At 43.5% G+C, this 25,535-nt stretch overlaps 1 protein-coding gene across 1 annotated transcript in view; it reads right to left on the minus strand.

Annotated features, from left to right (window-relative positions):
• LOC126204252 (neuropeptide F receptor-like) overlaps positions 1–25,535 on the minus strand; it is a gene marked incomplete at both ends in the record, with an annotated part of 99,054 nt that overhangs the window by 33,830 nt on the left and 39,689 nt on the right. The window contains one exon of the mRNA XM_049938643.1: positions 23,076–23,091. Within this exon, the coding sequence (XP_049794600.1) occupies positions 23,076–23,091 (16 nt within the window). The remainder of the gene's footprint in view (positions 1–23,075; positions 23,092–25,535) is intronic.

Consider the following 25,535-nt stretch of genomic DNA (forward strand, 5'->3'; position numbering starts at 1 on the left):
TCTCGAATGAGTGTTACAAGGTACTATAGATTATACACCCTGCGAAAGCAACGATACTCTGTTTTACCTCCTCAACAGAAAACTGCGCTGTGGTAGTCTGGAGACATAACTGCAGCTATCAGAGCACCCGGAAGGCCGCTTCAATGACCAAGCCATCCTTCAATGGAACATTTAATGTAATTCAAAAGAATTTGAGCGAAGCGGTTTTTCATAAAAAAGGGAAAGTAGGAGTGTTGGGAACAGTATGCATCATCTATGCAAGCCCATACCCAATGACCTCAAGTACGGACTAAATTCTATAGCATTTGCACATTTGCCGCCACTACCCATTCACATTATTTACTGGCATTTCCCTCTGCGGATGTCCCGCGGCGCACTTGGTGAAGGTGTCCACATGCAGTATCTACCATCCAAGTTTTCAGTCCTGGAAATGCCTGGTGAAGGGAAAATACTTGTCCTTCTGCGCACAAAATTTTGAATCATACAATGGTCCATTTAGTGAATGGGAGTTCCGCAGAATTCCAGTAGAGTGTCGAGATACAGTGCATGGATCTGATAAAATCGACAGCCAAGTGCCTAGACACCGTAGGAACGACAGCATAAAACACGGTCTGGAATTTTTCAGTTGTATTTAGCTGGAATGTGGCTTTCCATTCAATGATGAGAAAGTATTATTATTCCTATCCTAAAAATGGGAAAAGACCGTCAAATTTTGCCTAACTATCGAACATCTCTCTCACGAACGGGCTCAGTAAATTAGTTGAAAAATTGGTCAGTCGACGACCGTGTTTGTGCCTAAAAGTCAGAGGACACTAACCACAAAGCTGGTTTCGGGCACTGTGGTCCATCACAGTCCAGCTGGTTCGTCGGAAATCTACAGTGTGCAATGCTTTCACGCATAGCCAACACCTGGTCACTGCGTTTTTTGACCTGCAGGAGGCTTATAATAGCACCTGACGCCATCACATCCTTTCTATACTGAATGAATGGGGCTGACAGTGTTGCTTACCCGCTTTTTTGTTCTGAGTGTAACATTCTTCGCCATTGCAGTCAGTGGTTCCGTGACAGCAGTGCTGCGCGATCTCAGTCACTGTATGTGGGCGACCTTTGCCACTATTATAGCTCTACATGATTACGCACCGCTCAGGCCCAACTTTATGGGACCATACAGGAAGTACATAACTTGTCAAATGAATCATGGATAAGTCGTTAGAAATTTCACATTTTACGCCCTCCATTTGATGATTAGTTAACATGGTTACCGCATTTACACCAGTTAAACTGACATTGGGTGGGGAAACCTTATATCTTAAGATTTCTCATTTTATCCTGCCTGGACTAAGGGTATGTTGCCTGTGGGTCAGAAGTGACATCAGTACTAAGGTTTTTAGACCATGTCCATTAGAGCAGTGTGTAGTTAGCAGCTGAAGCCTTTTGTACAATCCTCACAGACACCCCCATGGGGGAAGCTCTGAGGGTCAGGCGGCATCAACTCTTAGAAAACTTTGCGGACACATCCTGTCAGATGCCTATCCATGCATGTCACTGGACTCTGTTTCACGGCCAATAGATCAGTCCGTTTACGGTTCACTCAAACGTGGGCAGACCAGCAAGAGCATGATAAGAGGCTCTGTGCAAAGACCTCCAACTGCCTCCTCATGTCTGTGCGCACGGATTTCCCTCTCGGCACCCCCCCCCCCCCATGACACATCGTATCACCCACTCCTATGATTCGAATGAAACTCTTCCGTAGCCCTACAGGAAACAACGACCAAACGATTCTCAGACGCCTACACCTTTCGGTTCTGCAAGACTACCCCATTTCGTCATGAATCAGCGCAGATGGATCAGAAAACGATGCAATTCGTTACTCTTTTGCACAAACGAGGGGACACAAGAAGTATTCTCCGCGAAGTTCATGCTATGTATACGCTGAAGAATTGGTCAGCAAACTGCGGGCTCTGCAATGCATTAAAACTCTCGCAACAAAGAAATTCCCGGTTTGTACTAGGGGCGTTCAATAAGTAATGCAACACTTTCATCTTAACGCGTGTTAGTTTTATTCAGGGTTCACTATATTATTCTTCTCTATTGGGCTACAAAACCCTATTTTTCAACAAAATTTACGCTCTGGCTGTAGGAAGTTTATTACAAACACTAACGATTTTACACCAGTTCAAGCGAATCCTCAGGTGATATAATTATGTCTAAGACATTATTTAACGCTTTTCTTGAAGCCCATTCCCGTCCTTCCGTCATTATTTACCGCTTTCTTGAAGCCTCTCCCCATCCTACACATCCCTGATAAAATTAAAAACCACTTGAAGCGTGTGTCAGATATATAAATGGTAGGTTGTAAATTTCCAGTGAAAAGACGGACTGTTTCCCAAGATTTTTACTCCCTTTAAACCGATAATCATCAAAATCCGACGAATGGTTTTCTAGAAAATTTTTGCTCCACTAGATGTCCCCTACAATGCTCTGATTGTTTCACTGCAGGCTGAAACCGCTACTCTTCCCATTTTACAAGAAATACGGAGGCCTACTGAGCAGTATTCTCTGATGCTTTGTGTGCTGACTGGACCATCAAAGAAAATGAGCTGGATGCCAGCACACTGAGCTGTGACAAAGCTACGTTGGTCCTCCACGGCCTGCCCAGTTTATTTGGCGACGGTCATGGGTCAAAGGTCCTGCAACCTACGGGGCTAATTTTCCCCTCATTACCACCATCTGCGTTTGCGGTGGCGCTGCCGCCGCTGCTGAATAGTTCATCAGAAGGCCGCTTTGTGTTATAAATATGTATGACGCGCCTTCGGCGCAGAAATATTCCGCCGGTGCCATTGATGCCGCCACTGCCGGCGGAAAATGGCCGCTTCCGCGCCATTGCGTTTGCGGCTGCGGTGCTATTATTCCCCACTGAGGTATCTCCACATCCCCTTTACTGACTCCATTTATTCAGCCTATGCCGACGCAATTTTGCAGCCAGTGTTTCCTACATTCCGCAGCCTTGCCCCGACAGTACAAAGACGCACAATTAAGAACGGCTCATGTTCATCATTCCTTTCGGCTTATTGATTTCTGATTGAGACTATGTGGAAGGGTAGCTATACGCACTGTCTGACTATTACAGTAGGAAGCGAAATTGGCTAGCAAAAGACAGTCAAACAAGCAAAAAATTCTGATAAACATGAGTGTGGAAACCATGTACTGGCAACCACACGCGATTCGTTCCTAGAGATCATTGACCCTAGGCTGAAATGGACGAGAACTTTCAAATATAAACGCACAAAAAATGTCCAATGGATCCCAGTCGAGGGACCTGGGCTGCCATTGTAATGGTGAGATGTGGTTGATACGTTTGTTGCTGTAATGCTGTTATTAGCACTTAGGTATCTGAAAGATGATAACATCAAATGAATGTAATCGAACATATAGTAATTTACGCCGCACTTGAGTTGTTTCGAAATAAATGCAGCCTTAGCCATTAACGGTACTGTAATTTTGGCATGACTGCATTTTTGAACGAGTCATATCAGAGAAACAACTAGTTTCCAGACCAATGTTTGCTTCTTTAGTTTGTACCAATAACTGTCACTATTCAACAAGTAAAATAATTAATTAATGTATTTTTATAGATTTTATGGGGTTAACTCTACACCCTGACTGACTTTCGCCTAACATCTGATGCCTTATTATACACAGTTTAATCACAAAACTACTCTATACGACATAAATAATATATTTTCTAGCTAAACTTCTTCCAGCACTCTGTTTCTTGGTATTTATCTCATCCTTATTATTATCAACAGGTGGGTAGCTTGAAATGATACCCAGCAAGGGCTCAGGCGGGCCGTGGATAAAAAAACCGCACTTGCCAAATACGGTTAAAATACTTAACATAGATAATAAGTGACAACGTTTTTAAAACGTTGGCTGATAATATTTGAGAATTTTACATAAAACGAATAACAGTAAATACAACAGTGACAAAAAAATTTGATATTTTTTTAAAACGTGATTGGCGATTTTATGTTACAGTTAAAATAGTAACTGATGATATTGTGAATGATGTCAAAGTACAAGGTGTTTGAAAAAGAACTCCATAGTTTCAATGTGTACTAGTTTCTGTACAAAGTGACATACACTACTCTAGTTCGTGCTGTTTGATTCATCAACTCTCCAGTTTTGGCTCCCCAGCAGTTGGCAGGTCTGCTTGACCTTGAGACAACAACAGTGCTGTTATTTCTTTTTTCCTCTGTTCCCTCAATTTAATCCAGGGATGCGTGCAGTGCCGTGCAGAGCAGGTCAGCGACAATATGTTCTCCGCAGTGCAGTGTGTTATTCGGCCTGTAAAAACTGAGTCAGTAACAAAAGTGCAACGTAATTTTAGACGTCAGTGCGGTGGTGAACCACCTACAGCAAAAGCTATTCTTCCTCTGCTACAGTCTTCCAAGGAAACCGGCAGTGTTTTAAAAGCAAACTCACCAGGCAGACCGAGAACTTCTGAAGATGTTGAACAGACACGTATTTCGTTTATTCTGAGCATGAAGAAGTCATTGGTCAGACATAAAACTACGATTACGAGTGCCTAAAGGTAATGTGTATGATATTGTGCGTAAGAGACATACATGCCTACAAATTGCAACTGTTACATGAAATCGAAAAGTATGAGTTTACTGCTGACTGACTACACAGAATTGACGTTGATGTCAATTGTTATAAAAAAAGATTCTCTTTTATGATGAGGTTATTTTATACACCCTTATATAGCCATTGTTACGATGGGGTCTCCACGCCCATGGATCTTTTAATTCTACTACCATCCCTCACCCCCATTCACCCCAAACATATCAGAATTTTAACACCTACTGGCAAAGGATTTTCATTTTTTCCACTGTTTCCCACAGTTTCTTTTATGTGAAGCAAATATAGTATACTCCAAAAGGGATATGACTGAGATCTGTGTTGTCTTCTTGATGTTCGCTGTATATGAGAATGTCTATCGTTTTAACTTGGATGGAGAGTCATTGACATAGTGTATAAGTATCTTCAGGTGTGTCCACAATAACACGACAAATGTTACTAATAGTAACCTCAGACAAGATGTCTAGATGGTGTGAAAAGTCGCAACTGATCCAACAAAATATAAAGTGTGAAATCTTCCAAAATAACTTATAAAAATTCGTTCAATATCTGTTGTAAGGAAAATCACCCAAACTTAAAGCCAGTAGAAACAACGACTGCGTTTTATTGGGATAACGCATAAAATGCTGCCTAAACTATGTTTCTGCGCCGACTTCTGGAGTACTGCTATGCAGTATAGCATCCTCAACTGATAGTATCTATGGAAAACATCGATAAAGTTCGAAGACGGGAAGATCATTTTATATTATCGCGAAATATGGGAGAGAGAGGGGGAAGGGAGGGAGGGAGGGAGAGACTAGTATGATAATGAAGTGTGATTGACAGTCATTAGGGCAAAGGTACTTTACGTTTCAGCGCAATCTTTTTAGGAAATTTCAGTTACCAACTTTCTTCGAAATGCGAAAATATTTAGTTCACTGACACTTACATAACGAGAAATGAAAATAGTATTATAATAAGAGGAATCAGGGCGCACATGTTAAGATTTAAATGCTCATTGTCTCCACGTGTCTTTCGAGAATGTGATGGTCCAAAAGCAGTCTGAAAGTGATTCTGTGGACACACTGCCAAAAATTGCAAATTGACGAGATGTTATTTAGGTGCAGAAATACAGTGAGGTGACAAAAGTCATAGGATACCATGTAATGTCTCGTCGGAGCCCCATGTGACCGGCATAAGTCGACGAGGCCTGGACTCAACAAGTCGTTGGACGTCCCCTGCAGGAATATTGAGCCATGCTGTTGCCTCTATGTCCGTCAGTAACTGCCAAAGTGTCGCCGGTGCAATGCTTTGTGCATGAACTAAGCTCTCCATTATGTCCCATAAGCGTTCGATGGGGTTCATGTTAGGTGATCTGGGTGGCCATTCGTTCCAACCGTCCACAATGTTCTTCAAACCACTCATGAACATTTTGGCCAGTGATAGGACTTTGTTGTTCGGGACATTAAGTCCATCAGTGGCTCCAAATGGTTTCGAAGTAACCAAACATAACCAAATACAGTCAATGATCGGTTAAGTTGGACCAGAAGAACTAGTCCATTCCACGCAAACACAGCTCACAAAATTCTGGAGCACTAACAGCTTGGAAAGTGTCTTAGTGACAAGTTGAGTCCATAGCTTCGTGGGGTCTGCGCCACACTGAAACTCTCCCCCCAACTCTTTCCAACTGAAACCGGGACTCACCAGAGCAGTTTTCCAGTCATCTACGGTCCAACCTATGTAGGCACGACCGCAGGAGAGGCGCTGCAGGTGATGTCGTACGTTTAGCAAAAATACTCGAGTCGTTCATCTGCTGCCATAGCCCATCAACGCGAAATTTCGTCACTCTATATTTACAGTGTGTTAACTCTCGTCGTGCGGCCATAATCACTCCGGAAATCTTTTCACATGCGTCACCTGGATACAAATGACAACTCCGCCAGCACACTGCCCTTTTACACATTGTGTACACGATACTATAGCCATGTGTATATGTGCATATCGCTCTCACCTCATTGCGGGTGTAGACATTTTGCAGTTCTGTAGCACTCTATGATTAAATTATATCTGACAAACGCTTTACAAATATGCAGTCTGATCTCGATGATATTGATAAGAGGTACAAAGACTGATAACTTACTTTAATTATTCAGAAGTGTAACGCTACCTAAGTCACAAGATGCCGAAACTGTATATTATTACCGCTACGGTCGCAGGTTCGAATCCTGCCTCGGGCATAGATGTGTGTGATGTCCTTAGGTTAGTTAGGTTTAAGTAGTTCTAAGTTCTAGGGTACTGATGACCTCAGATGTTAAGTCCCACAGTGCTCAGAACCATTTGTACCATTTTGTATATTATTAGCAAAATATTAGTGAGTCACGACAGGAATCAGTCAGCTAACACAATTACCTCAGTGCAGGACTTTATGGTGAAATGAAATGAAAGTATTAGATCGATTCCATCCTAAGAAAAACAGGAGCGAGACTTTGGTTTACTGGTGGCGTGATGGGAAAATGGGGTCTGCCTAAAAGGACATTGCTTACAAAAACTCGTTGGTCCAGTCACAGGATGCTGAACCCGTTTCAAATAGGACCAACACAGGATATCTTACGTATAAAAAGAAGGGTAACAAGAATTATCACAGGTTGGTTTCACTCACAAGAGAGCGACAAGGGAATGCTGAAAATCCTGAACGGAGATACGTTTGAAAAGTGACGTTAACGGTCCCACGAGAGCATACTGAAAAGGTTTCGAGACCCAATGCTAAATTAGGAATGTGCCAGTCTCCTATACGTCTAGATCCTGTAGAGGCAAAATAGAGGCAGTTACTGCCCCGAATCCCCACCCCCCGCCTCGGCCAGCAAATGTGTTAATATTTAGAAAATTGTGTGATTTCATGTTGAATTGTTGCAGCATTCAACTGGGTGGTAAGGTTTGGTACCGTCTCAGTTTCAGCTATTTCAAATCCGAAGAAATTAGTGGCTGGAAAAAGTTGCGAATTGAATTACCAAGCAATTACAAACATTGGGTGTTAATTTCTGGATCTGACAGAGTGAAAGTTCAGAAGCGAAACCTCCTCATTAGAAGAGCTTTGGACAAAGTGCACTTATCTACAAGAAGACTACTTCGAAACGTATGTGAATTTTTAGCTAATTACAAAGTAATTCGCATTTACTTACTGTAGAAGTCAGTGTAGAATGCATACTTCCATTTATGTCAATTTTGAAACGTGGCAAGCAGTAGAGAACAGAGTGAACGTTAGCGTTTGGAAGCCATTTTGACTATTCTTCGACCGTGACTGTCTCAAAAAATATGTAAAGTTTTTTTGTGACAGGTAGCGGTAGTTCGAAAAACCTTCACAAACTTTAACCTATTTGGCCACATTATAAGCATCCAGGCGCCGGTAGGCTAATTTTTGTGCGCTTTACTTTAATGAATATTTTTTCTGCATTGGACTGATTGAAACGAGTATTGAGTAGCAGTACTTTTAATGTATTCACAGTTGCGAATATGCACAATCCGAATTTCACGTTTATCGCGAGCGGTCGCCTTACGATTAGGCCATTAGAGCATGCTTCACGGCCATATTTCTTTAACCATGTATCCACTACTTGCATTCATATATCTGTAATGTATATTCCCGTACAGGGGAGATGTTTTAATTGAAAGTCGCTTGCCCGGTGTCAGAAGATTAATACGATATTGCAGTGCCTGCGTTGTTCAGAAGTGCGATACAGTGTTCCTTCGTGCATCTCAGAAGGCACATTGCAGAGTATTTCTGAACAACGCAGGCCGTGCAGTATCTCAGTATAAGCACCTCCAGTAACGTTTGAATGTAGTAGGATATTTCCCAATAGTAGGAAGAGTAAGCTACGAGCGATACACTCATCTTCTCACAATTTTCAAGACATAGCTTTGCTATGTCCACTAATGACTTCAATTTTCTTTTAGTATAATTATTCAAAACAATTTTTTCCATGCTGTAACACAAGATATAGCGGATCTAAATGATCTTAAGCCGACTGTAGTTTTGGGTTGAGTATATAATTTCTATCTCTGCCGGTAAATCAAGACAATATGGAACTAGTAGCAGAGCAACATTTCAACAGCGACGGAGAATTTCTTATGCCTTTTTTGTAATGAAGAATAAATACCTTTTGTGATCGACCTTTCATTGTTGTGTAGTTCGAGTTCACATAATCTCAATGCTTTCTTTTAGATTTTGGTTTTGCTTTAAAAAAAATGGTTCAAATGGCTCTGAGCACTATGCGACTTAACTTCTGAGGTCATCAGTCGCCTAGAACTTAGAACTAATTAAACCGAACTAACCTAAGGATGTCACACACATCCATGCCCGAGGCAGGATTCGAACCTGCGACCGTAGCGGTCGCTCGGCTCCAGACTGTAGCGCCTAGAACCGCACGGCCACTCCGGCCGGCGGTTTTGCTTTAACAATCCACCTAAGGCAATTAGTGTCTCACTTATTAAAGTAGGTTTTTTATGTGTCTAGCTTTTGTATTAGCCTGTTAAGAATCTTGGTATTAAATTTATACCATTATTGGTTTCCATAATCCCCATGTATCTATAATATCTGATTTATGATACACCGTATGAGAGAGGCAAAGTTCTCTCTCCTATTTTTCGCATGCGGAAAATTATTAAAGATTATATTACAACCTGGAGCACTTTGAGCGAGACTCTAGAAAGTTAATGGCCTGAGCAGACATTGATGGAGCCTGGTGAGGAGCTAAAAGCATGAGGTATTTTTATGGTTCTTAACTCATAGAAATGGCTTTTTGGGAGTTGAAAGCAATTGGCGACGAACCCATCCCTTAGCAAATCTTTCTGGACAGGCCAACAGCTGTACAGGGCCGACAGGGCAGTCCTTTTTTGAGACAGGACTCCAGCAAAACAATGCTTCACTACCTGTCGTGGTGCGAGCTGAAGCCTGCACTGGGGCAATGGTCTAAAGGAACACGTCGACACAGTGAAGTCGTAAACCGGCCATTGTGTGCAGAGCCACGCATAATAAAAATTCACAAGTTTTCGTGTTCACCGACAGTGCAAATAGGCCAATGAACCACTGCCCCCAGCGGCCTCAGTTGTTTAAGAAAATTCCGACGTCTGAGAAACGTTTGGAGATAGAATCTTTATTACACCTAATAGCAAGGACTATCAAGCTCCAAGGCACAGGCGATTTAGATAAAGATCAATGAGATTGTATCTGATTGCTTCTTGCCATGGGAGGAGACCAGAAAAAAATCATCCCTTCCCCCTGAGAAAACCTGAAAAAGCCAGTAATTGGCAGCTTCCTTTTTTTTAGAGATGCAGGTTGCTTAACTCTTGCCCTGGTTCGACAAGGGTTTATGCTGTCGTGTGGGAAGGGAGATTTAGCGCCTGTAGAGCCTTGTGATTGGCTCAAGACAGGGTGAAGGCGGTGTCGTTTGTGCACTTTGCTGGAAAACGGAACTTTTTTCTGGTATGGTGCGAGGCACTTGGGTGCGGGACTTTGGTCTAGTAGGCACTTCTGGTCGAAGCTCTGTCATGTGTGGTTGGTACTTCTTACGTGTCCTAAGACTGACTTCACGTGCGAGTTGTTTAGCCTGCGGTGCCTGTGGAGAGGTTCTTACTGTACCGACAGTGTGACTTCAAACGTCTCGGACTGCTTGTTTGCCGAGTGCACACTTATTAGTTTTTGGTTTACTAGTCTTGACGTTTGGTATCCTTGTGCGCTCTGTCGTGTGAGACAAATTGGTCCTTGGTACGACCAGCGAACGAATGTGCCACACACTGAAATTTCAGAGCTCTGGTAGAGAGTAAATGGCAATCCGTCTGCCTATCTCTAGACCGTGATATTTTTGTATTTCTTTCGTGCCGCGATTGATTCATAGGTGCCACCTCCACATCTCACTTCCGCCGTACACATCTCGTCAGCTGCAAGTTCCATCGCCGCAGGAAGTAAACAGGATTGTCAAGCTGTACAGATCTCAATCGCCACTGGCTCTAAGATGCAACTATCTAGAGATACTTCAGTATATATGATCAGTCAAAGTCTGTTTAGCGTCAGATCAATTCCGCTTGCATTATCCACATTTTTAGTGCTAGAGTACTTGACTCACTGTTCACCTAGTTAAACTGTCTCTGCCGCCCAGGATCCGCCCAGTGGAGTAGTAAATAACCTGTTAGTTGTTTAGGGTATTTAATCGATAACTTGTTTAGAATAATTTATGACAATCACCTATTAGTTGTTTACAGTAATCAATCAATAACCTGTTTAGCATAATTTATGTCTTAATAAAATTTTCTCGGGCTTCTAGCCACCTCAGGTAAGATTTTAACCACCTGACGCGGCTGGAAGCCAGACAAAGTTTTATTAATCCATATCGCCGAGAAACCATGCATTCATACATAACTCAGGTCTGTTTTGGGAAAATAAATGTTGTTAGTTCACTAACTTTTGCCTTCATTCTCAATCATTTAAATAATCCCACTGCGGTTGCCTTTCATTGCGGCGCCCCCTGCCAGGATATCGGATTGATGGCGCCTTCTATGACCGTCAGATCGTGTTGCCTAGCGTACTCACTCAATTTGACGTCCCTTGCACTGAATTGTTAATTGATAGTACCTTATGGGATCGTCAGATCGTAGATAGTATCGCCTAGTGAAGTTTCTATTCCACATTTTTAATGTGGTGTGCAGGATAGAGTAGATTCGCGTTGCTGGTGGCTAGAAATAGTTGTTGTTGTTGTTGTTGTTGTTGTGGTCTTCAGTCCTGAGACTGGTTTGATGCAGCTCTCCATGCTACTCTATCCTGTGCAAGCTTCTTCATCTCCCAGTACCTACTGCAGCCTACAACATTTTCAGTCTGCTTAGTGTATTCATCTCTTGGTCTCCCTCTACGATTTTTACCCTCCACGCTGCCCTCCAATACTAAATTTCTGATCCCATATGCCTCAGAACAAGTCCTACCAACTGATCCCTTCTTCTAGTCAAGTTGTGCCACAAACTCCTCTTCTCCCCAATTCTATTCAATACCTCCTCATTAGTTGTGTGATCTACCCATCTATCTTCAGCATTCTTCTGTAGCACCACATTTCGAAAGCTTCTATTCTCTTCTTGTCCAAACTAGTTATCGTCCATGTTTCACTTCCATACATGGCTACACTCCATACAAATACTTTCAGAAACGACTTCCTGACACTTAAATTTATACTCGATGTTAACAAATTTCTCTTCTTCAGAAACGCTTTCCTTGCCATTGCCAGTCTACATTTTATATCCTCTCTACTTCGACCATCATCAGTTATTTTGCTCCCCAAATAGCAAAACTCCTTTACTACTTTAAGTGTCTCATTTCCTAATCTAATTCCCTCAGCATCACCCGACTTTATTCGACTACATTCCATTATCCTTGTTTTGCTTTTGTTAATGTTCATCTTATACCCTCCTTTCAAGACACTGCCCATTCCGTTCAACTTCTCTTCCAAGTCCTAATATTTAATTATTGTATGTGTGTGTTTGCATGGTGTGGTTGTGACTTCCGTGTCACTTGATTGTTTGTTTCTGACGGCGACTTTTTAGTATGGATTGAGATTTTCGTTCGTGAGCATAGACAAGAGTGCTGTTCTTTGAATTACTATGTGTCTTGCGACCAGTATGTGCTAAGGAATGAGTCCTTAAATTCTTGGTAGGAGCGACAACTCTCCGTAATTCCGCGCATATGTTCTGCATACGACCGTTCAAAGAAACCACAAGAATTTGTTGTCAGGAACTAGGAATCAGTAGCTCACGGAGCGTAATTTAGAGTAGAATCTGTGTGGCATAGGAATATGTAGTGTTTAAATTCGTTAAGGTCAGAATTAGAATGCGTGCTTGCAAGAAGCAAGACACGTTTGCTGCAGAGCAGCGGACTTAATTGTGTTTTGTTAATCATGGATCCACGTCAGATTATTAGCGGTGGCCAGGCAGATATTACACGGGATTCTCAGGTGTAATGCGGTTTCTGACCGAGCAGAAATGTCGAACGTAGAACCTGCAGAGCATGACGACATGTCTCAGTCAGGTGACGAAAGTGAACGGGAGACTGCAGCAGAACGAAATGTAGGCGCTGCTGGTGCGAGAATCACCGTCAATGAGACTGGCAGACCAGAGTCACGAACGAAACGTCCCAGAATGATGGAATCTCGTTCATATAGTCCTGGAGGTGTTAGTGCTGGATCTCAGTTTGAGACTCACATGCAATTCATGCAAGAGGCAGAAGGGAAGAGACAAGAGGCAGAGAAAAAGAGACGGGAGGAAGAGGAGGAAAGACACAAATTAGTCATAAGAACGGTCACAGACGGTCTAAATTTATTCAAGAAAGGGATCGTAGAAATCCAACAAGAGCTAGAGAATGCCAACAAAACGACAGGAACGCGTGAGCTCGCGGACCAGGCGAAGCGCGATGCCACAACAACGCGACTGGTAGCGCAAGTAGCACGAAAGGATGCGTCAGTGACCAAAGAACAAGTTAAACTGGCAAGAACTGAGGTGTGTAAGACAAAGAAGGCACTTGCAACTCTCCAAAAACAAGGCAAAAAAATAAATACTTCAAGCAACGCAGGAAAAAGTGTGTGAGTTGCGAAGCGAATCGAACAGATAGAAATCAAACAGGCAGAAATCTCTGAAGCTAAACATCAGCAAACTCGAGTCGCAGCACAACAAAACGAGATGGCTAAGGACGTTCGGCAGGCACATGAGTGGGTCGTGCAATTTCAAACACAATCTTGGTTGGTAGAGCACCATCGAGAGCATCACACAAGTGAAGAAAATGTTTTGCGACTCTCCGAACCGTTATATGAGGACACACCGCCTGCACATGGGCGAATACAGCAGGAACATGCTCCAACGCGGCAAAACGAGTAACGAAACACGCTCCGTCTGTAACACGCACCATGTCATAGGCCGAGCCGAAACACAATTGTATACGTCTGAGGAGGTCAGAAACGTTATTACGTGAATCTGACAAGACGAGGGGATACCATAACAGTGCGCGAGGATTGTTTGGGCACGGATGCATGGAATCACGCGCTGCAGACGAGAGGGAAAACTCGTACGCCGGATACGTCGAACTTTTCGACCACAAACTTTTCTTGACCATTCAGAATTTTGAAGTAGCCTATACAAGGGGGTAAACAACGCATTACATCCAAAGACCTGGATGGCACAGTGCGACCACGTGCTACCAGGATCTTGACCACTGAAGTACAAGCTCCATTTTATACGTGGTTTTTTACAAGGGAACCTCCCCATCGCACCCCCCTCAGATTTAGTTATACGTTGCACAGTGTATAGGCCTTGAAAAACTGAACACAGATCAATCGAGAAAACAGGAAGAAGTTGTGTGGAAGTATGAAAAAAATAAGCAAAATATACAAACTGAGTAGTCCATGCGTAACATAGGCAACATCAAGGAGAACGTGAGATGAGGAGCGCCGTGGTCCCGTGGTTAGGGTGAGCAGCTGCGGAACGAGAGGTCCTTGGTTCAAGTCTTCCCTCCAGAGATAATTTTAATTTTTTATTTTCAGACAATTATTATCTGTCCGTTCGTCCGTCCGATGCGATCACTTTTTTGGGAGTGATTATCACATCCAAAAGAAAACCTAAATCGGGCAAGGTACAAGAATCTTTTTACCCATTCGCCAAGTGTACAAGTTAGGTGGGTCGACAACATATTCCTGTGACGCACATGCCGTCACCAGTGTCGTATCGAATATATCAGACGTGTTTTCCTGTGGAGGAATCGGTTGACCTATGACCTTGCGAACAAATGTTTTCGGTTGCCATTGGAGAGGCACGTCCTTTCGTCTACTAATCGCACGGTTTTGCGGTGCGGTCGCAAAATACAGACACTAAACTTATTACAGTGAACAGAGACGTCAATGAACGAACGGACAGATAATAGTTTTGCGAAAATAAAGAAAGTAAACTTTTCACTCGAGGGGAGACTTGAACCAAGGACCTCTCGTTCCACAGCTGCTCACGCTAACCATGGGACCACGGCGCTCCTCAGCTCAGCGTCTCCTTGATGTTGCTTATGTTGCGCATGGACTACTCAGTTTGTATATTTTGCTTATTTTTTCATAGTTCCACAAAACTTCTTCCTGTTTTCTCGATTATCTGTGTTCAGTTTTTCAAGGCCTATCCACTGTGCCAACTTATAACTAAATCTGAGGGGGGGTGCGATGGGGAGGTTCCCTTGTTAGAAGAGTCGTTTGCAGAACATATGCGCGGAGTTACGGAGAGTTGTCGCCCCTACCCAGAACTTAAGGACGCTTTCCTTGCACATAGTGGTCGCAAGACACACAGGAAAGGATAAAACAGGAGATCGTGTCAGGAAAGGACTTAGTAGCGTCGGGATTCTGCAGTCCTATCAAATTCGTCGAACCCCTGGTGAAGAAAAACCGATTCTTGGATCAAACCTACAGTCCCAAAGAAATTATAAGGTACTGCTACTTTAAATTACCTTTGCGTTTACAGCAACAGCTCATCGGTAGATGCAGCGATTCAATCGAAGCTTTCAAGAGTGCGCTGTAAATGAAGTTCACAGCTCGTGGGAAAGAAGTAGGAATAATGACCGTGACTATCCAGATTCGCCAGAGATGAATGACTATGGACGAAATGGGAGAAAACATCGATTGAATCTAAACCAAAATTCAAACTTCTTTCGGAATAACCAGCTATCATGGGAAAATAGAAGAAGATGAGGAAATTGTAATCATATCAACAACAACTATTTCCGACGAAACGGAAACTGGAGACAGCAACAGAACTCGAACCAGGGCCAATAGGATTCTAGGGACCAACAGCAAAGAAATAGCAGGACATACAACAGTCAAGATCAATGGAGTGACCAACGTAGCGTATATGTGGAATTGAGGCCAACTAACCCATCGCAGGGGTCACGCAGAGAAAAATCAAACCGGAACTAATACACAGCCACTGACGACTCAGCTCAAAACAATGCCGCAGGAACTATCGTAACGAGACGTTATTAAACTGTTAGAGTATGAAGATACAAGAGAACTGTTACGGGAAGAGAAGGGGCAGTATGTAAATAGTCTCCATGGATGAACTGTTTAACGTAATTCAATGTTGATATTATGCTACTTAGCGTATTTTTCCATGTTCTATTTCGGTGTTACTTTGTTTGTTTGTAATTTCCATTAGTTTTCAGCGAGAGTCCTTGTTGAACGTGGTCAAACGAGTTGCGTATTTGTGACATCTTCACGCGGACATTCACTGGCAGATGGCAGATTGAATTCAAATTCCGTTGCAAATTATATCTCATCAACAATTGGCACTTTTGTGGCATAACAATCCTGGCAATTGCAATACTGGGTACTCCAAACAACTCAGTACTGCTATTATTTCTTAGGACCTTACAATTGTTGTACAATTTCCGCTCCCAGGAGAGGAAGGAGATCTGTCGTAATTTGACCGCAAGTGAGTGTCATTATCTGTAGAAGAGCCTTGACAAGTATCACCACGGCCAATGAAATTGTTTCTCTTTACTTTCCGTGGCTTCTTGTTCACTTACCAAGGGACGGATGTACGTCACTTTATGTTTATCGTGGTGTCAAGACGGTAAATCGTGCCATAGAGCATGTGCGTCTCGATTTTCGAATGTGTTTCGTATGGTGTTAGCGGTCCACGCTTTGGGCGTGTGTCGACGCTAAGACTCGGTGTGTTCTAAGTCGTCGCCTGTTGTGCGGTGTAGTCTGTCTCATGGTGGAATTTTGCCAGCGCCATGTGAGCACCGTCAGCGAAATATTGTGTATAGGAAATTATCATAGACAACTGCAAGTCACGGTAGAGTAGCGAACCCCAGATCAGCAATTGGAAGCAGAAAACAGACTTATAATAGAAATATATATACACTCCTGGAAATTGAAATAAGAACACCGTGAATTCATTGTCCCAGGAAGGGGAAACTTTATTGACACATTCCTGGGGTCAGATACATCACATGATCACACTGACAGAACCACAGGCACATAGACACAGGCAACAGAGCATGCACAATGTCGGCACTAGTACAGTGTATATCCACCTTTCGCAGCAATGCAGGCTGCTATTCTCCCATGGAGACGATCGTAGAGATGCTGGATGTAGTCCTGTGGAACGGCTTGCCATGCCATTTACACCTGGCGCCTCAGTTGGACCAGCTTTCGTGCTGGACGTGCAGACCGCGTGAGACGACGCTTCATCCAGTCCAAAACATGCTCAATGGGGGACAGATCCGGAGATCTTGCTGGCCAGGGTAGTTGACTTACACCGTCTAGAGCACGTTGGGTGGCACGGGATACATGCGGACGTGCATTGTCCTGTTGGAACAGCAAGTTCCCTTGCCGGTCTAGGAATGGTAGAACGATGGGTTCGATGACGGTTTGGATGTACCGTGGACTATTCAGTGTCCCCTCGACGATCACCAGTGGTGTACGGCCAGTGTAGGAGATCACTCCCCACACCATGATGCCGGGTGTTGGCCCTGTGTACCTCGGTCGTATGCAGTCCTGATTGTGGCGCTCACCTGCACGGCGCCAAACACGCATACGACCATCATTGGCACCAAGGCAGAAGCGACTCTCATCGCTGAAGACGACACGTCTCCATTCGTCCCTCCATTCACGCCTGTCGCGACACCACTGGAGGCGGGCTGCACGATGTTGGGGCGTGAGCGGAAGACGGCCTAACGGTGTGCGGGACCGTAGCCCAGCTTCATGGAGACGGTTGCGAATGGTCCTCGCCGATACCCCAGGAGCAACAGTGTCCCTAATTTGCTGGGAAGTGGCGGTGCGGTCCCCTACGGCACTGCGTAGGATCCTACGGTCTTGGCGTGCATCCGTGCGTCGCTGCGGTCCGGTCCCAGGTAGACGGGCACGTGCACCTTCCGCCGACCACTGGCGATAACATCGATGTACTGTGGAGACCTCACGCCCCACGTGTTGAGCAATTCGGTGGTACGTCCACCCGGCCTCCCGCATGCCCACTATACGCCCTCGCTCAAAGTCCATCAACTGCACATACGGTTCACGTCCACGCTGTCGCGGCATGCTACCAGTGTTAAAGACTGCGATGGAGCTCCGTATGCCACGGCAAACTGGCTGACACTGACGGCGGCGGTGCACAAATGCTGCGCAGCTAGCGCCATTCGACGGCCAACACCGCGGTTCCTGGTGTGCCCGCTGTGCCGTGCGTGTGATCATTGCTTGTACAGCCCTCTCGCAGTGTCCGGAGCAAGTATGGTGGGTCTGACACACCGGTGTCAATGTGTTCTTTTTTTCCCATATATATATGCTTCTGATTCATTTTAGCAGCAGCAATCTTGACAGAGGAGACTGAAGGCATCAGCGTACCATGTAAAATTACGTGTACACAATCATAAAATGCCACTACAAATATTCAGGCAAATCACCAGCACCTGAGTGAGTAGACGCACTTCCTGACCACTTCAGCAGACAAAACAGGTGGACGTCGGAAAATAGGAGATGTGTACACGAGGAATAAAATGCCTGAAATTTCCCTTCAGCAGTACTAGCAAAGGCATAGGGTAGTACAATAGAGGCCGGCCGGGTTTGCCGTGCGGTTCTAGGCGCTACAGTGTGGAGCCGCGTGACCGCTACGGTCGCAGGTTCGAATCCTGCCTCGGGCATGGGTGTGTGAGATGTCCTTAAGTTAGTTAGGTTTAAGTAGGTCTGAGTTCTAGGGGACTGATGACCACAGCATTTAAGTCCCATAGTGCTCAGAGCCATTTGAACCAAGTACAATAATTAGTATTGGGAGAAGTCTGCGTGTTTGGTGGTGCTGTAGAGGAAACGCCAGCATAAAATTAGGGTGCACGACATGAGTAGAACTAACCAAAAAAGTAACGAAAGCACGTGCACACACAAACAAATTCACCTCACAACACATAATTTACATCCATACGATGTTAACAGAGCTGTCGTCATTAACTTTATTTTTGGATGTTACGTCCTTAGTAATATTACAAAAAAAAGTAATTAAGAAAAAGTTTTCACTATTCATTACTTCTTCCTTTAAATTGAGCATATCCATATAACGACATTTGTGAGAGAAAATGGCACTTGGCCACATTTGAGAATTGTGCAGACTCTGGAAGCAACATGGCAGACTGGATGTCACAGCCCACACCAGCCAGCGAGAGGCGAATGGAGCGGGCCGCCGTAATGAGTCAGCTGTAGCAGCCCAGGTGTGGGGGAATGACGACTGCCAGCTGATGCACCTACGTCATGCAGCCCCCGTAGAGGCGTCACGTCTCAAGCCAGTGCTGATAGTGGTACACCCCCACGCACCAGGAACAACCCCTTGTGGCCAACGACCCGCCAGGCCGCTAATCGAGGGACAAGCGAGTCATGCAGCATCACAGTTGACGCACGCATTGAGCCTAACCGACTCAGTGGTGTGCCAAGAGTGATGTGCCCCGTCAAAAGCGAGCTAAATCATTGTCCTGCGCTGGCAGGAGGCAAGCGTTCCTATGCAGAAGTGAACGGGAAGAGCAGGGCTGTCCCATGTCCCGCTACCGCTGAATGGATTTCTACTTCAGGGACCGGGTTGCACGTCAAATGCAACGTTGTCACACCAGCCCCTGATGTCTGACTGTGGCCAGACGAGGCTGATGCCAAGGTTCCAGCTGCGGTCCAGAAGCTGCCAAGGATTCCGATTGCTGCCAAGACACCAGATGCTGCCAGGGAACAGCAGACGACTGCCGCCACTTCTTCCACATCATGCGCTGAGTGAGAGGCCACTCTTCTCTGGCGCAAATTGCTGTTCTTCCGTCGTAGCAGTCATGGTTTGTGCGTGTGCATATGTGCCATATTCTCAATTTAATATTTTCAACTGTAAAATTTGTCCCTACACGGACCCTTGTGGAGGGAGCGTTAGGATACCTCTCTCTAATACCATTACGTAATATCTTTTTCTGTTTTTGTATGTATCAATTGAACTGTCTTGATTATGAGGCATATGTTTTTCTGTGCATTTATAAATGCTCTCGACACTGATTGTATGCCTGCATTTGTTTTCATGTCTTCGAAAATAATACACAGATTTACACAACTTAGGTAATGATGATGATGAGGTCCCAAACTCGGAGGTGCGTAGGGGACATTGCGGGAGACCCGCACCGCCATACTAGGCAAGGTCCTAGCAGAGTTGGTTTGCCATTGCCTTCCTCCAACCGTAATGAGGATGAATGATGATGAAGACGACACAACAACACCCAGCATTCTCGACGCAGGGAAAATTCCTAACCACGGCGGGAATCGAACCCGGGACGCTGTGCGCAGGAAGCGATAATGTTACCACAATTCCACGAGATGCGGTAATATGACACAGATTATACATGTGATTTCCTTGTTCATTGAGAATCTATGATAATTGAGACCAAATGAGTGATAGAACAGCAGGAAATCAATGACCAGAAAACAGTTCACACTCCAGGACATTGTGGATGATTAGGGTCATTAGACACCCCTCACCACAGGATATGGTGTGAATGGGTATATTTCCTTGCTGCCTTTTAACTGCAAATCAAATGGTTCAAATGGCTCTGAGCACTATGGAACTTAACGTCTGAGGTCATCAGTCCCCTAGAACTTACAACTACTTAAACCTAACTAACTTAAGGACATCTCACACATCCATGCCCGAGGCAGGATTCGAACCTGCGACCATAGCGGTGGCGCGGCCTCAGACTGAAGCACCTAGAACCGCTCAGCCACACCGGCCGTCGCATATCGCAACAGTGACCCCTGGGTCTAACATAATTCATACGACTCACAGCAGTGTTTACATGTACTCGTGCTGGCTTGCAGCTTCATGTGAGTGAATGACCGCTGGAATGAATTAGGTCAAGCTAGGATTTGTTTTAGCCATGGGCAATCCTGATTAGTTAAGTAGTTCTAAGTTCTAGGGAACTGATGACCTCAGATGTTAAGTCCCATAGTGCACAGAGCCATTTCAATCATTTTTTATCAATCAAAGTCTGTTGGTGTCAGATCAATTCAGATTGCGTTATCCACATTTTTAGGGCCAGAGTACTTGACTTACTGTTCACCTAGCTGAACTGTGTCTGCTACCCAGGATCTACCCAGTGGAGTAGTAAATAACCTGTTAGTTGTTTAGGGTATTCAATCGATAGCTTGTTTGGAATAATTTTTGACAATCACCTGTTAGTTGTTTACGGTATTCAGCCAATAACTTGTTTAGCGTAATTTTTGTCTGTTTTGGGAAAATAAATGTTGTTAGTACACTAAGCTTTGCCTACATTCTCAATCATTTAAATAGTTCCACCAGAGTTAACTTTCACGTTGACCACTAAGTTTGTTGGATCTTTGCTTTATTCTCTAATGGAAGGTGTAATTTTCGACTTGCTTCTTAAAGTGTATATTTCCTAGGAATTTTGGGTTTTTCACAATCAATCTTAAGCATCTATTCTGAAAATCACGTAGAGTTCGTGGTTCACAGGTACTGGCAATCACCAAGTGAATTTGTGTAATTGATTGATGACAGCAAAGTTGCTTTCTAGCGTCTAAGTGTGCTTTTGATGTTGAATTCTTTGTTTGGAAGAAATGAAGTAAGAATATCGACATATCGGCATTCGTAGGTTTTACATTCTTTTTTTCTCGAAAGTCTTCTTTATACGTTGTCCCTGTGCTTCGTCCGTGAACCTCTAACGTAATTTGCATTGTTCTCCCGTTAGTTGTGAGGTATAATGGCATTGTATTTTGTAGTTTTTTTTTTTTTTTTTTTTTTTTTTTTTGTAAACACAAAGTTGTCAGGCGTGTTTACTCTAACTAGAGTTTCGAAACTGTTGCTGTATTGGCGTCGTTCACTTACAAGGAACGCTGTGTCGTCCTCAAATCGCGATTTATCGTTCACGTACATATTACGCAAGAATGATTACAAAACTTGCACTCGCTGTGAGACGTCTGTTTTTACTTTTTTTGTTTAAGTTTTATCATTCCCATTTCACTGTCCACGGACATAGGTACCCGCTAGCCTTCAACAACAGTTGGGGAGGGCAGTAATTTCATTTTCGATTCGCGATGACGATTTGTTGCCAGAGTTTACGGTAAGTTCTTTCGACCTCTACAAAATTTACTACAGTTGATTTGGTGAAGTTAAAGTTCTTGGATGCAGTAAAGGCATTGCCAAGGCGTATTTATAGCAACATATAACCAAAGAGCTGTTTCTGAAGTTAACCAACAAGAATTGAGGGAATGACTAAACCAACCGCTAGGGTCTGTATTTGATGAAAACAGCGAAGAGAGCACACCAGAGTATCACTTGTTCTCCAAGTTCACTAGTGAAACCATGTGACTTGGAAAACTCTGCAAATAAATTTGACTGGAACCTTCCACAGACACTTTGTCCGATTCCCCCAGAACATCGTCTGCTTCAAGTATTGCACGGCGCACTAGATTAAGTGACCTGACAAGGGATCAATAAGCAAGAACCAGTTTCCAGGTAGACATATAATAAAATCATTACGAAAATGAGCTCCTGATCTCACAGCCGCAATGGGACACTGAAATAAATTCACTGGTGGCAAGAGAAAATTTGAGCCGGACCAGGACTCTACGCGAGGGGTCGTCTTAACTGCTTCGGCTGTCCGAGCACTCTTTCCATCCAACCCAAAATTCCAACATGTCGCACACTACAGAGAGAGTGTCTCCTGTCAATTAATCCCATTGCTTGCAGCCTTACGCTGGTTTCCGCGAAAATTCATGCCAAGAGTGAATCTTCACTGAATGCCGTCAAGGCGCATATATTTATATGTGTAGCGTCTGTTCTTCAGGACATGTTTCTTGATACTCAAGATGTTTCCCTGAGATTCTCGAAGAAGACAGATTCCCTCCTGAGAGTAATTTATACTCTTGTCGAATTGGAATTTAGCGAAGAAATAATTGTAACTGCAAGAAATGTAACACTATATGCTGTAACGCTGCAACTGATCTGCAAACAATCTGAGAAAAGATAGTATGCAACCTCTACAAAGAATCTGAGGTTGTTTTATCAGAAATTCCTGAAATTTGTTAAAACTTTCCGAACACCTGAAACTGACCGAAATGTTACGTTTTCCGATGAAGTTTACTAATGCTCACTTTCCTTCCTTGTCAATCTCTGTTTTACTGTAACTTTTTCCGCCTCCTACATGCTACTGTTCGAGTGGGAACACACCGCACCCGTATGAAGCTGGCGAGACAGACGCACGAAAGGCTGCTGTCGCCATCCATCATGCGTGTCTCCATCATGTGTTGACTCAGGATGGGACGGAACGGATGTATTATGGAAACTCACCTTTGGGAATGAATTTAGGTGCATTTTCAGTGTAATGTCAACTGCCATCAGCGTGTTGTCTACGCCCTAATTCTATGTAGTGTCATTACAAAAACGTAACTGATCCTGAATGCTGTTAATAACTGCAAAGAATGCCTAATTGTTTTCGTTTGTACTTCTAGCATCTGTATGCTTCTTATTCAAAAGTATCTATGCTATAAATTGGTAGCATATAGGAATAACACATCACCGAATCTTGATCTGTCCCATCTTCTGGTAGGTCATTGTTGCCTAGATATATATATTTCATCAAAGTTCTATCACTCTCTCTCAATTCTTGAATGCGGTTCACATCGTCTTGCTTTCTACTTCTGTTTACCTTCATTCACATGGATCTACTACCGTCTCCTCAAATTACCGTTCCTCCTGACAACTTCATGTATGATTCACTACCCTCACAACCATATTTCTACTTTAATGACCAGAGCTCCCAACCGACCTTCAGCCGACACTCTCTCCTACACAACGAAATGCACCTACATGTTTATCCATCCTGTAAGCTCTTAACTTATCCCTCGTGATCGTACTCGCTTCAGAACCTATCTATCTCCTGTATCAATAGTTCCCATTTTCCCTATTTCTGTACTCTTCATTTCAGAGTAGCGATTGCACCCAATATCTCCAGTTATATGCTGGATGTTCGCCAATCTGTGTTTTCCTCTACGGCTTCAACCCTCTATAGCACTCTCCAGTACCATGGAACTTATTCCATGGTGCCTTAACACATGTTCTTTCATCTTGTCCGTTCCTTCTCTTACTGTTTCCCATATGTACCTTCCTTCACGTATTCTGCAGACGACCTCCTCATTCCGTATCGGTCCACCTGATTTTCAATATTCTTCTGTAGTGGTACATCTCGAACGCTTCGATTCTCTTCTGTTCCGGTTTCTCCTCTTTACGTCATGCACTACTATACAGTTCACTAATATACAGAGCTGTGTTTCAAACGTACGATCTCAGAAATTTCTTCCCCAAATTAAGGCCTATGTTTGATACCCCTGGACTTCTCATGGCTCAAGAATGCCCTCTTCGCCTGTGCTTATCTGTTTTGATCTTCTCCTTGATTCGTCCGTTTTGGGTAATGTAGGTTCCTGCATTCCTTATCTTCGTCTACTTCGTGACCACAACTCTGGATAAGTTTCTCACTAGTTTCATTTCTGCTACTTTTCAATACTTCTCTCATTTCCCAGTTTACTCTCAGCCCATATTCTCATTAGACAATTCCATTCAGCAGACTCTGCAATTCTTCTTGAATTCCATGCCATCAGGAATCTTTTCTTTGATGTGCTTTTAAGCAGAATTTTAAAACTACTTTGAACCTTGCTTTTATTTTTATCATTGCTTCTTCGGGGTATAGAATGAACAGTAGGGGCGAAAGAGTGCACCCCTGTCTTACATAATTTCTAATCCGCGCACTTCGTTCTTGGTCTTCCAGTCTTATTTTCCCTCTTATTAGTTGTACATCTTTTGAATCACTTGCCTTTCCCTCTGGCTTATTCCCATTTTTCTCTGAATTTCTAACATCTTGTGCCGTTTTGTATTGTCAAACGACACTTTTTTTAGGTCAATAAATCCTATGAGAGTTTATTGATTTTTCTCCAGTCTTTCTTCCATTATCAATCGCTGGGTCAGAACTAACATTTTGGTTTCTTTACCTTTCCTAAAACTAAAATGATCGTCACCTAACATACCGCCACTTTTCTTTTCCATTCTTGTGTATATTATTCTTCTCATCAGCTTGGATGGACTGTGCGATAAGTCTCGTATTTGTCGATTCTTGCTATCTTCGGAATTGTGTGGATGATGTTTCCGAGACATTCTCGTGGTATATTGCCGGTCTCTTGGATTCTACACGCCAGTTTAAATAGTCGTTTCGTTGCTATTTCTCTCAACTATTTTAGAAAATCTAATGGAATGTTATTAACCTCTTCTGCCAGAGTACTTTTAAATTCAACTCTAATACTGGATCCGTTATATCTTCCTCATCGACTCCAATTTCCTCTTACATCAAGTCACCAGAGACGTCCTCTCTCTCTCATGGAAACTTCAACGCACTCTTCCCATCAATCCTCTCGCTCCTCTGCGTTTAACAGTGGAATTCCCATTGCTTTTAATTTCACCGCAAGTTGTTTTAGCTTTTCTATAGTCAGTCAGTCCTTCAGACGATCGTTTACTTTTCGATTTCTTCACATTTTTCATTGGATTCCCTGCACGGCCTAGTTATTTCAGTCGTAACTGAATTGTATTGCTGTATTCTGTCTTTCCGTGAACATTTTTGTACTCCCTTCTTTCGTCGGTGAACTGAAGTATTTCATCGGTCATACAAGGTTTCTTAGCAGTTACCTTTCTTGTACCTATGCCTGATTGTCCACCATCTGGAATTCCTCTTTCCAGAGATAACCACGCCTTTTCAACTGGATTCCCCACTGTGGGAGTCCTTATCGCAGTATCAACATCTTTAGGAAACTTCAAGTGCGTCTCATTCCTCTGTAAGTCATATCCCACTACCT

Source organism: Schistocerca nitens, chromosome 9 (assembly GCF_023898315.1).
Source record: "Schistocerca nitens isolate TAMUIC-IGC-003100 chromosome 9, iqSchNite1.1, whole genome shotgun sequence".
Lineage (NCBI taxonomy): Eukaryota > Metazoa > Arthropoda > Insecta > Orthoptera > Acrididae > Schistocerca > Schistocerca nitens.